General features: G+C 49.8%; 7 protein-coding genes across 7 annotated transcripts; 4 read left to right on the forward strand and 3 right to left on the reverse strand.

Moving 5' to 3' along the window:
- Window positions 1-814: 814 nt before the first annotated feature.
- On the forward strand, window positions 815-1,682 carry BDP55DRAFT_728016 (uncharacterized protein; the record flags this gene model as incomplete). Its single annotated transcript, XM_060579388.1, has 5 exons — window positions 815-957; window positions 1,013-1,128; window positions 1,189-1,320; window positions 1,388-1,524; window positions 1,587-1,682. The coding sequence occupies 5 exons, from the start codon at window positions 815-817 to the stop codon at window positions 1,680-1,682; spliced, it is 624 nt and encodes a 207-aa protein (XP_060430165.1).
- Window positions 1,683-2,354: 672 nt separating this feature from the next.
- BDP55DRAFT_661912 (uncharacterized protein) lies at window positions 2,355-4,744 on the forward strand. The gene is made up of 5 exons (XM_060574762.1): window positions 2,355-3,099; window positions 3,129-3,131; window positions 3,228-3,423; window positions 3,485-4,539; window positions 4,599-4,744. The coding sequence occupies exons 1-5, from the start codon at window positions 2,693-2,695 to the stop codon at window positions 4,633-4,635; spliced, it is 1,698 nt and encodes a 565-aa protein (XP_060430166.1). The 5' UTR covers window positions 2,355-2,692; the 3' UTR covers window positions 4,636-4,744.
- A 168-nt stretch (window positions 4,745-4,912) lies between these two features.
- BDP55DRAFT_609140 (uncharacterized protein) lies at window positions 4,913-6,381 on the reverse strand (the record flags this gene model as incomplete). The annotated part of the gene is made up of 4 exons (XM_060571155.1): window positions 6,089-6,381; window positions 5,779-6,028; window positions 5,267-5,725; window positions 4,913-5,206 (listed from the first exon to the last, which is right to left on the reverse strand). Exons 1-4 carry the CDS (start codon window positions 6,316-6,318, stop codon window positions 4,913-4,915), a joined length of 1,233 nt encoding a protein of 410 aa, XP_060430167.1. The 5' UTR covers window positions 6,319-6,381.
- A 926-nt stretch (window positions 6,382-7,307) lies between these two features.
- BDP55DRAFT_581225 (uncharacterized protein) lies at window positions 7,308-8,939 on the forward strand. The gene is made up of 3 exons (XM_060570823.1): window positions 7,308-7,736; window positions 7,806-8,096; window positions 8,167-8,939. The coding sequence occupies exons 1-3, from the start codon at window positions 7,596-7,598 to the stop codon at window positions 8,917-8,919; spliced, it is 1,185 nt and encodes a 394-aa protein (XP_060430168.1). The 5' UTR covers window positions 7,308-7,595; the 3' UTR covers window positions 8,920-8,939.
- Window positions 8,940-10,804: 1,865 nt separating this feature from the next.
- On the reverse strand, window positions 10,805-11,830 carry BDP55DRAFT_110120 (uncharacterized protein). Its single transcript, XM_060565376.1, has one exon. The coding sequence runs from the start codon at window positions 11,693-11,695 to the stop codon at window positions 10,952-10,954; it is 744 nt and encodes a 247-aa protein (XP_060430169.1). The 5' UTR covers window positions 11,696-11,830; the 3' UTR covers window positions 10,805-10,951.
- A 436-nt stretch (window positions 11,831-12,266) lies between these two features.
- On the forward strand, window positions 12,267-13,697 carry BDP55DRAFT_661918 (chaperonin 10-like protein). The gene has a single exon (XM_060574763.1). The coding sequence runs from the start codon at window positions 12,418-12,420 to the stop codon at window positions 13,402-13,404; it is 987 nt and encodes a 328-aa protein (XP_060430170.1). The 5' UTR covers window positions 12,267-12,417; the 3' UTR covers window positions 13,405-13,697.
- On the reverse strand, window positions 13,590-14,529 carry BDP55DRAFT_728021 (uncharacterized protein; the record flags this gene model as incomplete). The annotated part of the gene is made up of 2 exons (XM_060579389.1): window positions 13,590-14,160; window positions 14,240-14,529. 2 exons carry the CDS (start codon window positions 14,527-14,529, stop codon window positions 13,590-13,592), a joined length of 861 nt encoding a protein of 286 aa, XP_060430171.1.
- Window positions 14,530-14,670: the final 141 nt, after the last annotated feature.

Genomic DNA, 14,670 nt, shown 5'->3' on the forward strand with positions numbered 1-14,670 from the left:
ATGAATCGCGGGTCTAGGGCCCCGGAGCTGTTCCACATCTAAACGGCCCTCGATCAGGCCGATTTCATAGGAGACAACCAACAGAATAATCACTAAATTCTGTCCTAAGGTTGCCAATAGTCCGTATCAACAGAAGCTGTTCTAGATGTTCGTAAATAGCATCAAAAAGCAACCGGAATGCATGTCAGTAACAATCAATTCTAGACGATGTCAAACGAGTATACTCCATATTACATGTCAGTAGAAGAGGACTGAGGTCTTATTGAATCTAATATCTCACGTCGCTTTGGCCTACATTCAGTCTTCATAGCGCGCAGCAGCACGGAGCAATCAAGTCATGCCCATGGCGATAGTATTATTAGATCATACATTTACACTGCGCTTGAGGCCATACTTGCCGCCTAGTACGCTTGGTCCTTTGGCTGAGATTGATTGACTCAATCATTGACCTCATTGAAGACACTGAGATCTCGGTATCGGGATTGAGAGATGACTAAACGATCGGTCAGGCTTGTCAATATCTCTACGTATGAAGGCCCCGCAGCTTTGGTCAAGTGCTTCCGCGACATCGCGACTCGATTTATGCCGATTAGTCATCGGCTAACAGTTTATGAAGTATCGTCGACTTCGTGATGATGAGTTATAGTGTAGAAGCTCGAAACGAACACCAAACTACAAAAACGACGTTCTCGTCCGTACTTTACCATCACAAACATCCACAGTAAACCTTCCTGTTGATCCTCACCTTTGAACACATCGTCGTCGTTCGCGAATTTTTGCAACATCGAAGGCATCTTCGAATCCGAGACTTAAAATGAACTACTCTTTGGCCAACATTTTCAGCTTTGCTCTTCTGGGAAGCGCCGCGGCAGCTCCTGGACTCGTTGGACAGCCCCACCTCCCCAAGATCGTATACCCTTCCAACGTTGGATGTGGCGATGTAAACGTTTTCTACACGTGAGCTAGCCTGAAAATAATCTGAACACCACGAAGAATGACTGACTGCTGATAGAGGACTTCCTGCATATCACCCCTACGTGATTGCCCAGAATGCGGATGCAGTCGTGATCGACAAGCAACTTCGCAACGACACTGCCGCCTTGGTGAAGGCCGGTTTTAATGTTCGCAGTAAGTCTTCTTTGCATCCAGCTCATCTCAAGAGCCAAGTACTAAAAATGTACGATACAGTCCTGTTCCAAGGTCCGGACCAGCCAGTGACTAGAATCGGCGAGCGCTTGAACGGCACCGACTGGGGTGTGACTGGCGTAGGCCGGGGCCAAAGGGGCGCAACCATTCTGGACGTCGTCACCCGCTTCGAAGGTATGTACCAATGGTTCTACTTCCAGAGCATGGGAAGAGGATGTCGTTCTGACGCGAAGAAACCTAGATAACCTTCATCAATGCCGCGAGAATGCGCCGTTGACGCCAACTGTCTTCAACTGGGGCCCGACCACCTTGGCTGAGTCTGTGATTCGACATGTGCCTCTGAACGAGGATTGCGCCACGAAGCCTGGAAAGCTGATTGTAAGCATCACCCAAAGAATATCAGACCGGTCGCCATGAGACGCTGACATTGAACTCCCAAGGCTTACGAAGAAGTATGCCCTCCTGAGCGTTGTGAGAAGGTGACTGTGGTCACCTCTGGCAGCTTGGATGAGCTTCTGGCTGGCACTGACGGATGAAAATGACCATCGAACGAGTGTGCTCTTGTCTATACTTGTGCTGTGAAGGATTATTCAACATAATCCTTGCAGCGGTGTCTTAGCCTGTATGTAGAAATGCCTATTTTCTCTTCTATCTAATCTTTGGAAAAAGTCATTGTCATTGTCGACCGATACCATGCGAAGGGTAAAAATATTCTTCCTTGTTTTATGAACATGCGGTCTTGTATATAACCACTGTATCCGGAGACATTTTATCAGTAGCCTACATTCATTAGTTGGCCGCAATGTCATTTTCAAATGCTGTCCAAACACTCCCAAGCCTCTGTTTCTTTGCGGTCTTCGTAGCGAATCGCTCGAGACTGGAGAGGCGAGTTTGATGTGATATCTGAGGGGTCTTCGGGTCTATCCTGCATGCCAAGATTAAAACATCAAAAATAGTGTACTCATCCGGCTTCACGATCTGGGCTGCGACGTGCGGGCGCTGGAGAGCTATGACTAAATCATCATCGGGACCATCGTCGTGTGGAACTTTGTGCAATGTCCCCCTAAACAACGAGTCGCAGCATGGGCACCCAACAGAAGTTAACGAATTACCCCAGGATTAAACCACAGAAGGATTTGAACTTCGCAGACCTTCCGAAGAGGCTAGAGTCAACCTCACAGTAAATTGTCGGAGGCCTCTGTCAGAAAATCGCTCTCATCAAACGCGTCCCCCACAGGCTATGTGCCGCATATCAAAATCCCTCATACTGCCTACCTCATCGTATTCTACACGTGACTATGATGGACCAGGCATAGAAGATTTTTATGTTGGGTATATGTAGAGAACGATTTTGAAATTCAAAGCGAGATTCAAAGAAGTAACAATTACTCAATTACGTGTCTTCGCGCCGCCACAACATACCATTCAAGTGCTGGTACGCTTTTTATGAACCACTCCCCTCATTTTGAGGTCGATAGTAAGCATATGACGGTATTCTTTCCTTTGGTGATATAGTTCGTCTCATATTTATGCTTGGTTGGGGAAAATGTCCTTGCACGCGTTGGACATGCACCCTCGGATGCCCGGAGGCGACAGACATCTGACCTTTTCCGAAGCTGCCGGTTCTGAGGCTAGTCCAATCTCACGCGATCCTTCGCCCTCTGAAAACAGGAATCTTCTACAACATGCCGAGTCACCGCAGGCCAAGAAAGCCATTCGAAACAAAATGTTTTCTTCGTGGCTCAATTGCCTTCTCATCTTTGTACCCATCGGCGTTTGGGCGTTCTGGTTCGACAAAGCCCCTCTGGCCATATTCATCACTAATGCCATAGCGGTGGTGCCGCTGTCCTCCCTGCTCACTGGAGCCACCGAGATGATTGCTTCAGATGCTGGCGACACAGTTGGAGCTTTGCTGAACATTACCATGGGAAACCTCGTGGAGCTAATCTTATTGTAAGCCTTACCGTTGCTTGGCTGAAGTTCATGGCTATAGACGCCAATAATACTGACAATTATTCTAGCATGTAAGCGCAATATCCCCATATCTCATCAAACTGTTTGCATGATGCTGATGTAGTTAGAATCGCCCTCAAACACAATCAGATACAAGTCGTTCAAGCGTCAATACTTGGCTCAATGCTCGTCAACTTATTGCCAGTTCTTGGCACCGCCCTATGCGTCTGCGGAATATCGCGACAGGAGCCAGCCTTGAATACTTCAGAGACCCAACTCCTGGGCTGCCTTCTCTTTGTTTCAGTTTTTGTTCTTCTGATACCAGTAAGTGGAAGCCACTTATTTCATACTAAGGTAGTCTGAGCATCATACTCATGACATCTAGGCAGCCTTCAGCCATACGTTTCAAGCACGTGATGGAGCGAACGAAGCCATGTTGACAATGAGCAGAGCTTCATCATTCGTGGTTCTATTCATATACATATTCTACTTCGTCCATGAACTGAGAGAACAACACATCTCTGCGGCAAAACAGCTAGACACAACGGATCTAGAAGATGGTGGTGCGATAGTACCATGTAACCCTGCATTCTCGCCTCGCACCACTCGGCCTGGGAATTTAGATGGGAGGATGACAACTGGCACCAACGAAGTTAATGACGGCAGAGATACCTTCATAGAGCTCGGAAATATTGAGCTCTATTCAAGTTCCGCATCTTCGCATGAGGATAGCGATGAAGAACGTGGAAGAAAAGAGGATAAGGTCGAACAAGGGGGAAGCCGTGAGAGCTCATGCGAGATTTCAGAGGCACTAAGTCGTCAGTCACTTTGTCATTCGATTGCGGATCCTAGCCGACTCGGCCGGGTCCGAGATGCTTCTGAGACCAGGATTGGCGGTCACCGAAGGTCCTGCTCAAATAGATTACGCATCTTCCAGACCAGCCGTTCGAAAGTCGCAACGATTCACGATAAGAGCTCCCGGCGGTCTTTGGGAGAGAAAGCGATTTCTGTCATTGCATTAATCATAAGCTCGGCCTTGATGTCAATGTGTACCGAGTTTCTTGTCGGAACTATTGACGATATAACACATCAAGGCCATCTGTCAGAGTCTTTCATTGGCCTGATCATTCTGCCAGTTATTGGCAACGTGGCAGAATACGTCACTGTCGTAACAATGGCGTCAAAAGAGAAGCTAGATCTTGCCATCGCGGTTGCAGCTGGTTCAGCCATACAGATCGCGCTTTGCGCAGCGCCCTTGACCATTTTTGCAGGCTGGATCATGCACCGAGATGCCTCTTTCGACTTCAGCTTATTCGAAGCGGCTGCCCTTTTAGGCGCAGCCACACTATCAACACGGCTTCTCTTAAGCGATGGAAGGGGCAATTTGAAGATGCCGGGTATCAAAGGAACACTCATGTGTGCTTGCTATGCATTGATCGGGTACGTATGAGACTTGAATCCCGTACAGTCTTAGAAGGGACCATGCTAATTACCTATAGAGTTGGCTCTTTTCTTTTACCGGACATCGAGTCATAGCGATTTCACGGCTCGAAGCCCTGAGACTCTCATCTTCCAGGATGTCATATCAGACCGTCTACTACTCCTAGCATAAACAAAATCGACGTTGTAATAAGACTCAAACCCCAGATACAATTGTTCGAAAGACATATAGATACTTCACTGCAGGTATCAGTCTTACTCTTTGGTCTATTAAACACTACATGTACTGATATATTACGTGGTGGCCATGTGTTACGCCCTTCCCACGCGGAAACATGCTTGCTCTACGTGACCGCAAAATCATTACCCATCTTTACAAGTAGACGTAGCAATACGGTCCGGCAAGAGTGCTCATTGTGTCACGAATCTTGATAGGAGGACCAGCAGCGTATCCATACTCGAGAACATCGTCAAGAGTCGTGTTAGCACTAGGAGGCGAGTTCAAAAATGTGTTGGTTCCCATAACAGCATCATCAGCGAACTGGCGAGCGTTGGGTGACAGCATTTGCCACATCCACCAGACGCGATCAATTTGCGCATGATGCAGGTAGAAAGCGGGATCACCAGGAGAAACAAAGAAGTCTCTTCCAGGGTCACCCCCAAGAGTCTGAAATGTGTTAGAGTTGTGGCACGATAAACACTGGATAGTAGTAATGGAGTGACTCACGAAATGACCACCTCCGTGGATGCCCATGCCCATGGTACCTGACTCTGGATCTCCCTGCATCTCAACTTGGAACTTGTCGACGTTTTGAGGAACCAAAATGTTGTGTAGGATGGCAGAAGCGTTGGAATACCTCCGGTTGATAGCAGTAGTCAGGTCACGCTTCAGGCAACGGGGGTTGTAGGCAAAGAACCCGTCCGGGTTCGTCTCACTACCTCCACCAGGAAGTGAGAGTGCCAGAGGGCCGAGGTTCACGGACATATTCTTGAAAGGACCGGAGGTAATGCATCCACCTCCCGTTCCAGTCGGAAGACGAGCCGCTTCCGATCCGTCAGGGTTGGTGAGGATGATATCTTCCTGATCAGGGATGAACACTCCATTGCCAGACATTGATGTCTCACTACCGTCGAAGATCGGAGAACTATCAACACCAGTGACGGCGGTCTTTGCCCAGTCCCAGTACTTCCATACAGATTAGTCGATGGCAACCATGGTATTACGCGCAGACAACTTACGGGTTGAGTGCCCTTGTAACCACATTCTTCCCTGAGTGCCTCCTCGTACAACCAAGTGAAACGTCTGTGCCAGGACAAGAACGTGCCGGTGTAGTGGATGGTGAAAGTCTGATTGATGTGTGTGGCGACAAAGTCATCGAACCGAGTCTTGGCACCGGGAACAATGTCAGAAGGGGTCAGCGCGGGCTTTGACTGAAGGCATTGCACGGCTTTGATGTAGTCAAGCTTTTCTTGCTTCTGCAACGACCCCCTAGATCTATGTCAGTTGCAAATCGAACCACATGGTGAACATGAACAGGACGGGGCTAACCATTCCTTGCGGATTTTGATATTTCCCAAAGAGCAGGAACTTCCACGCTTCTGAATTTCACCGCTCTGGATCATCTCCTCTGATTTCTGGTAGGCAGCTTGAGCGAGAGCCGCGAGCTGATCGACGTTCTCAGCAGCGGCAGTTGCCCCGTCATCGGTCTGAGGAAGTGGGTTTCCGAGGACAGCTGAAGCCGCCTGGAGGGCGAAGACACCGAGGGAAAGAGCGTGCATGATGATGTCGGCAGGGTGGGACAAGGGAACAAGGCCGCAAGAATAAGTGGCCCGGAGCTAGAGTCCTGGCTGAGTGAGGGAGAAGATTTCTGCAGGACAAGCGCCCGCCGTGTGGCAGATATATAACCCTTCCTCCGACTCACATCCGGTCGGAAAAGACCGCTTCTCAAGAGTGGCCAAGATAAGAAGTCGACCGGTTCCCTGCCACTTCGTTGTTGGTGCTCTATTCATACGTGATATCCAAGGATGCTTTGGTGGATCATGTCGCGTAAAAAAGTCCAATTTGCATCGCCACCAGCCCAACCCAAGTATATCTCAGAAGTAAGATTCCTGCAAAATATCTCTCAGCCGTGATCAACGTGTTGGTCTAAGATGTAATTGGTTCCACTCTACCAGGAAGGAAACCCGTCGGCCTTTTGGCAAATCTTGGCTTCCAAGGCCGGGACAGCGGGAAAGACGGCGGATTACCCGACTTCATCATGCAGGTCGAAGCCGGGGTTGTGGAATCGGCCCACGGTCCGGGCCAGTTGGTGTGTTGGTATTAAATTCCCATGTAAGACTCTTTACCTGATGCAGCGTCGAACCCGATGCCGTGCAGATTTATCCAACGGCTCCAGCAATGAAAGCTGAAGGCATGCTCCGACCCCAGAATAGGCGGAGAAGGGCTGTGAGTCGAAAAGATACTGACTTTATGCATATTCTAGTCTCAACGACCAAATCGCAGCCAGGGGCACCATCATCCCATCCTGCAGAGGGTCAAACCCCTAGTTATTAATCCCGGTATCACAACATTTTGCTACATCTCGCCAATTTGAAAGCCACCAACCAACGGAAGAAAAGGGTGCGTTGCAGACGCTCCGATGCACAACCGACATGACTGGAAACTCGGGCGAAGGATTTTTGTTGGTACTTCCTATCGCAAGATCCATCGGTACCATAGACCTTACCGGAAAGGAAGCTCCAGCGAAGAGATGGGCCGATGAGTATTTGCAAGTACTTGCAGCTTCAGTTGAATGCGCCGGAGTCTGGAATTAATTTCGAGGCTGGAGGCGAAGTGCCAAGGTGGCGCTGAGGCCCGGTGTCATCCCAACGGCGAGAATCCGATGAACAGGCTTGTGTCTTCCATCAGTCGATGATGCGTTGCCGCATACCTGAAGACACGGCGTGCCTTGGATGGCCAATTTTATCAATGCCCCTCTCCCTCTAAACAAACCTGGGTGTTGACATCTTTCTCAGTCGTCCAATGCCACATTTCAAACAATCCACTTGCTCAGAGAATGGAGTTTGTCTCGAACCCGGGGGAGAATGAGGGACCCACGGTGTTGGTAGCAACACTAACAGTCACCTGCGTGGCATTGATTGTCGTAGCAGCTCGCCTTTGGGTGCGCCTTGGCATGATTCATAGCTTTGGATTCGATGTAAGTTTGCACATTTGGGGTGGCTTGATGTCTGGCCTTGGTCCTGTGACGCTGACAGTAAGTTGAAAGGACGGGTTCATGACATCCGCGATGGCCATCGCAGTTGCAGGTCAAGGTGTCCTGATCGTGCAGGTTCTTCACGGAGTTGGCCGCCATGTAGGAGACATAGACTTCATGAACGATTATCCGATAGCGATGAAGATGGCTTTCGTTTCTCAACCCCTTTTCCTTGCCGCCATCTGTTTGGTCAAGCTTGCCGTTGGGTCATCTCTACATCGAATCGCTTCCAAAAGGCTGTACAAGAACCTCATCACTGGTGTCATGGCCTTCATGACTGCTTACACAATCGCCTGCGTTTTCGTCAGTAGCTACCCCGTACCATCAAGATGTTATTGAGAACTTACGTCCTAACAACAAGTGTTTGTCACAGACCATCATCTTTCAATGCACCGATGTAAGAGCATTCTGGGACTTTAACGTCAAAGCAACCTGCTGGGATGTCAATACCATCAAGGGCCTATCCTACGCGAACTCCTCGATGAACATACTCACCGACCTTCTGTTCGGAATAGCTATTCCCGCGCCTATGCTCTGGAGCCTCAACGTCCCGCGAAGAGTTCGAATATCCCTTATGATGGTGCTCGGTCTGGGCGTGTTTGCATGCGCAGCAGCTTGCGCCAAAGTCTATTACATCGTCACGAGCTATGGAAGGGCCTTCGATCCAACCTGGGATTCGCGAGATATCCAGACGTGGACCGTAATCGAAGCCAATGTCGGAATCATAGCTGGAAGTCTGCCAACTCTACGACCTCTATTCAAGGACTTCCTGGGCAGCATCTACGGGAAGGGATCAAAAGCGCCAACAGGAGGAGTATACTATGGCCGTGGCACGCTGCGCAGTGGAAGTAATTGGCAGACCCTGTCAAACACTCAGTGGCCGACCAAGCCGGGCGAAGACAGCGGCGAGAAGATTCCCAGGAACCCCAGAGATCGGGCAGGGAATGACTACGAGTTGGAGACATACGCCGCTCGGCCTGTTGGAACAACCACCGTCGCGGCTAGGACCGGGGGCGATGACAGTGATATGAGTGAGGACAAGGATGAGTTGCGGGACAGCTTGAGCGATGGGCGGGGGATCAAGAAGACCACAGTGACAACTGTCATGTACACCAGCTCTCCATAGTTGTGAACGTTGAGCCGGTTTGTCCGGATTCTTCTAATTGTCTCGTCCATCATTTGGGACCTCAGCGCGATGATGTACCAGTTTGTTTGCCTCTTTCACAAAAATAGTCGGCTTACCTTTGTCGTGCTTTGCTAAGATATGTCTCTCTCGCCACTGGGAGACATGGCTCTTCGTGCGGCACGATGCTCCTGAATGCAACCTCATGCCGGCTAATGGGTACAGAGAGAATTCTTCACTTCTTTCGCTTCTGCAAGTTTTTACCCATTCGGAAAGGTGGTCCGAGAACAAGAATCCCCATTGGTTGAGAAATAAATGCTGTGTGGTCCGGTAAGAAAATTGATGAAGGATCGCACCCGGTATGAAGATGCGCCAATGTGGCAAGGTCGGAAGTAATCCTTGCCCGGAGTTGTTAACGAAGTTTGTTGGACAAAGGCACATCAACTCTTCGGGACTCGCACTGCGGATGTGACTGATACATGAAGGCTCGGATTCTATCCACTTTCAGAACCCTGGTCCTCTTCTGGGTCCCGAGCTCCGTCTCGTTGTTAACCTGTGCTGGGAGCTTTGTCCGTACTTCTCATTCCGTACAGGACGAGAGACCCCTGATGATATGCGATCACAATATCTGAAGCGTTGCATCCGATCGTGATGGGCCTGGCAACTCGCAAGGACCACACCTAATTTCATCCCCTGCATCGTCCAACTTGACAGCCTCCAATAATCATGTTCACAATTTGACTCTCTGTAAGGTAAGGTAAGTCACGGTCGCTCACGAACCCACTTAGCCACCCCCTTCTCCGTGACAGACGACAGCCTACGCAACATCCGCTCGTAGCGACGGCATTGTTGACCGGCATCGGCTCACTCCCCCCCTCCATGAATATCTGCCTGTGGAAGTCGTACAGCTTCACGGCCGGGATCGCTCTCACAAGTCCGGCGTCCTCCAAGCCCAGCCCGGCCGCACTACCCTTTAGACGCTGTAGCCAGAACCTTGACGATACGACATCGATTTTTGTCACGAGCTATGGCACGCAGCAATGGGCATATGAAGTGAGTTAAAGTGGCTTGAAGTAACCCGTCTAGAAGAGCACTTGAGAGCAGTCTATATACTAAGAGAATGTGATATCCACGTGAGAAAGCACGTGGAAAGGTGCTTGACAAGTGCTGATACCATTCCTGTTTCGTGACAATTTTGCTGCTTGACCGCTTTTCATCGCCGATTATATGGCAGGCAAAATCTCAAGTCACGATACCACCCTTGGGTTCCGCACATGGAAGAACCTCGCACCAGCACTTCTATTCTTGACACTGATCTCGTCAAAAGCCAGCTAGAACTGCTTCACCCAGGATGTCCGAAGGCAACCAGTCGACCACCGAGAAGACGGGACCGAGATCGTCGGGAAGGCAGCCCAGATAGACCGAGCTCGCGACCAGGCTAGGGAGCCATTCATGACGATTCTAGATAGCGGCATCTCCCGACACATCTGCAGCACAGGCGACCTGGCTCAGCTGGGTGGCGGTGGCCAGCATACCGAGATGACGTGCTGCTATGCCGCAGAGATGTCCTGCCACGAACTGGCTGCGCGTATTCATTTTGTATCCGTCCGGGGCGGCCGCAACCGCGTTCTTTAGTCGCGCCTCCGCAACTAGGTGCTGGTCACGGGGCGCGCTTACGATGGCACCCATAGTGCATAGATGAGATGAAGACCGTACGTATAGGATGGCGGGGCACGGCTAGTGCGAATATGTCCGCGATATCGGTTAGCTTGGGCCGGAATGTCTATAGGTTTAGGTCCGAGCTAACCAAATGTTTACATACGCCCTCTTCAAATTACACACGAGATAGAAAATATAATCAGCTTTAGGCTTAAAGTCCGCGGGAGGTAATCTCCATATGCTACGACTGATGCTGGTGCTCCGAGGTGAGGTCTTTACGAGATCTTGACATTCGCAGATCGATGTCTAAGGTACTTGGGGTAAAGTAGTAAGAACTGCTTCGACTGACTTCCACTGTAGAGTGATCCCCGGCTTTCTAAACCTGAAAACTCTCACCACGACATCGAAGCTCACCAATCACACCCCGTGCAAAGAAGCTTGTTTCGTATCGTACAATATCCAATCCACACCAAGGATCAAGCGCAGAGCGTCGGGGAAATATAATCTGGCCATGACCATCCCAGATCTCGGTGAACCTCCAGTCCATCTTTGAAGGAATTAGCTCTTGGATGGCAGGCGATGTTCCTGCACACGGCTGTGGGATACTGCGAAGATTAAGGGTCCATTTTTCTGATGTTGGCAAACTAGGAATTTGACGGTCGGGTATGAATTCGCATTCAAAGACCGTTCGCCCTGCTGGCCTCTGCGCGTTGGCTTGAACGAGTCGTGTGCCATTTTTCGTTTCAATGTCGGCCTCGCCAAAGACTTTAGGAAAGCCGTACTGTTCGCGTCCAGCGAATATGGCTGCTTCGTTGTCAAGAATCAAGATGAGACTGTACATGAACTTTTCATTCTTGTACGTCACCTCGACTTGATGGACAAATTCCTTGTATGAACCCACGGGACTCATTCCATAATCGAGAACTGAGGTTGACATGAGCGGCTCATCCTCGAGTTCTAGCACGCTAGGGACGAGATGGCGAACTCGAGACGCGGCAACACGGTAGGTGAAGCACAGCATCGTATCGATTGCAAAACTGTATGGATCTGGCGGTTTCGGGTACGGGGGTGAAAAAATGGGAACAGAGTCCGCTTTCAAAGACAGCGTCCCAACAGGCATTTCGCGAGCGACTTTGTGTATTATCAACTTGAGAAATATCGGAGTTTTCCTTGATGTTGCAATTATTTACGTCAAAACCAGCAGGCTATAACGCAATGTCGCCAGCTTCTTAATTTTTGACGCCGGTGTGCCTCACGAATTTAAACGATCTTGTATTTCCCCTCGGTGTCCTTGGCATGCCCGGGAATGCCGCCTCTAACCCCATTGGCGCTGCCTATCGAAGCTTGCCGTGATGCTTAGTCGCTGCTCTGGAGTCAAACTTCAAGTTCCATGGATAGTGAGAGCTCAGAGGTAGGGCCAAGTGGGAATCGCCCGAACCACGTGGAATTAGTGGGCATTATCCGACATGACTGTGCCTCGGTCGCGGCGTCAGGAAGTCCGCGAAACGCCGTTGGTAGCCATAGTTGCCCCGGCCGAGCTCTCGGTGTCATTTTCGGGACCCGAGTCCGCTGGTTCAATATTCACTCCTCGCTGTAAGACGACAGCCGTTGGCTCGACCGCAGCTTAGATTCGGCTGGCGTCGCATCTTATGTTGCATGATTTGTCACACGTGCCACCCCCGGAGAGTAAACGTCACTCCGGCGGGATTCGGTGTGGTATTTAAAATGCGGGGTGAAGATCCGCCTCATAAGCATAAAATCTCGGCATAGGTCGACCTCCACCTGATATTGAATGTTTGACGCGCCAACTTGGACTCGAGCCTGGACGACAAGTTTATCAAAATGCAAGCATTTCAGTTTGTGGAGCAAGGCGGCGGCCTACAACTTCAAAATCTACCGATTCCTCAACCCGGCCCGGGCTGGGTTCAGCTACAAGTCAAAGCAGCTGGACTATGTCATTCAGACTGCCACATATTGAAAGGCATCGATGGGGTTATCCAGCGACCTATTACTCTCGGCCACGAAGTTTCCGGAATAATAACAGCTCTCGGTCCCGATGTGCATGGGTTCAAAACCGGCGATCGCGTTACTGTCGGTCTTTTCTCTTACCCAATCAAACTTCGAGACTGGACAATGGCTATTGGTCTTGGATTTGACGGTGGCTATGGAGAATATGTGCTGGCACCAGCAGCAAGATTAGTCAACATCCCGAACGGCCTCCCATTTTCTCAAGCTGCGGTGGCGACCGATGCCATGGCGACATCCTATCACGCTGTGGTGATCGAAGCCGCTGCAAAACCGGGCATGACGATTGGTGTCATTGGTATCGGTGGACTTGGGATGTCTGGTCTCGGTTTTGGAGTCCTGAAGGGGGCCAAAGTGTACGGCATCGACATATCCGAGTCAAAGTTCAAAGAAGCAAAGAGGTTGGGTGCCAGTGGATGCTTCAAGAGCCTCGACGACGCTACGGATATTGAATTTGATGCCATTGTTGATTTTGCCGGTACAGGGGAGACAACCAAACAAGCCATTGAGAAAGTGAACGAAGGGGGCAAAGTCGTGGTTGTGGGACTTGCAGCTTCCAAGATCACCATCCCTAGCTACGCTTTGATTGGTCGTAGTGTTAGTTTGATAGGGTCATTTGGAGCGAGCGAAAAGGACTTGAGAGATGTTTTTGAGCTATTGGCTAACAAGTTAATCGAGCCTGAACTGAAAGAGATTCCCTTCGCAGAGATTCCGGCGGGACTTGATGCCTTAGACAGAGGAGAGACTCAAGGAAGGCTTTGGTCAGATCCAAGCAAGGCGAAGACTGGCTCAAGTAAACTGTAATGATATTTGTGGTCTGAGATTATTATCGCGGCTCTAAGGCATATGAGATCAATGCAAACGTGCAGCCTGGATATTGATCATGGATTATATGTATATTCACTCAATTCTTATGTAGACCCAACGGCATTGATATAAGGAACAATCTTACTGACATCAAGTGACAGGCTTGTCAATGGTTTCCCATCTCACTCGCTCAAGAAAACGAGACATTTCATCTCAATACTTGCCCTCTCTGTGTCGTTCACATATCTCGAATCCTTAAAAGAGCTATGAAACACAGCCATCTTCGACTCGAACTTCTCTAATCCGGCACTATCCCATTGAAGGAACAAGACTGGCTCATCTGGCTGTTGATGATGCAGGAACACCCAATCATGCTCCTTGCTGTACGAAGCGGTATCCAACCAGAAGTCTTGGGCATCTTTCCCAAAGACCTTGAATTTGCCCTCAGGCCGCGAGAAGATTTGTGCATGTCGTTCTTCGGGTTTGATGCTTCTGGGCACTAGAAAAGCAATCGGGTCACGCTTGATGACTTTGAGTGGCCTCCATACGTTAACTAGGAGAACCCGGCCCTTGGGAGGCAGAGATTTCGGTAGAGGGTCCATATTCGCTATAGTGTTCTCCAAGAGTTCCAGTCCGCTTTGAACGGTCAAGTCGCCGTGGATAGAGTAGACTGGTGTAGTATCCTTCCTGATTCCGCTTGAGTCGGAGTGACGAATTCGCTGAACAGTTGTGTATACTCTCTTGGAGTTGAAACTGTTTCCCAAACACAATCAGCCATTTCATCGACCGATCACGAAAGGGCAGAGAACATGACTGAAGCAAAAGTCCTCACTGTCTCTTCAGTAACTCTTCCGTTTCTCTCAGCATCACTTCCCGAACCTCAGCCTCATTGGACCAGTCTTTGATATCAACTCCATGCTTCAGAAACTCCAGGCCATCATTCTCTGTGTTGAACTGAAACATATTAGGGCGGATATCGCGAACAAATACTTCGCGCTTATCTCTGTAGTTGTCTGCATCGGAGTAGAGGTTGACTGGAGTGTCGAGGAACTCCGGCGTTGGCGGTGGCTTTCTGTACACGAACTCTGTCCGGACTCCAGGAATTGTAAGTGTTGGAGACATCTCGCGGGACGATGGAATTGTAAGGGGGCTGTGTTGCATATAGTGACACTCAGTTGTGACACCAGCCTTGCGAAATTGAGAATAAGTCCGCCTTTCTATATGTGCGTCAAGGATTCCTTCCACGGATTTTCTTTTCTGCAG

This window comes from Colletotrichum godetiae (assembly GCF_030913485.1).
Source record: "Colletotrichum godetiae strain CBS 193.32 chromosome Unknown BDP55scaffold_18, whole genome shotgun sequence".
NCBI classification, from domain to species: Eukaryota; Fungi; Ascomycota; class Sordariomycetes; order Glomerellales; family Glomerellaceae; genus Colletotrichum; species Colletotrichum godetiae.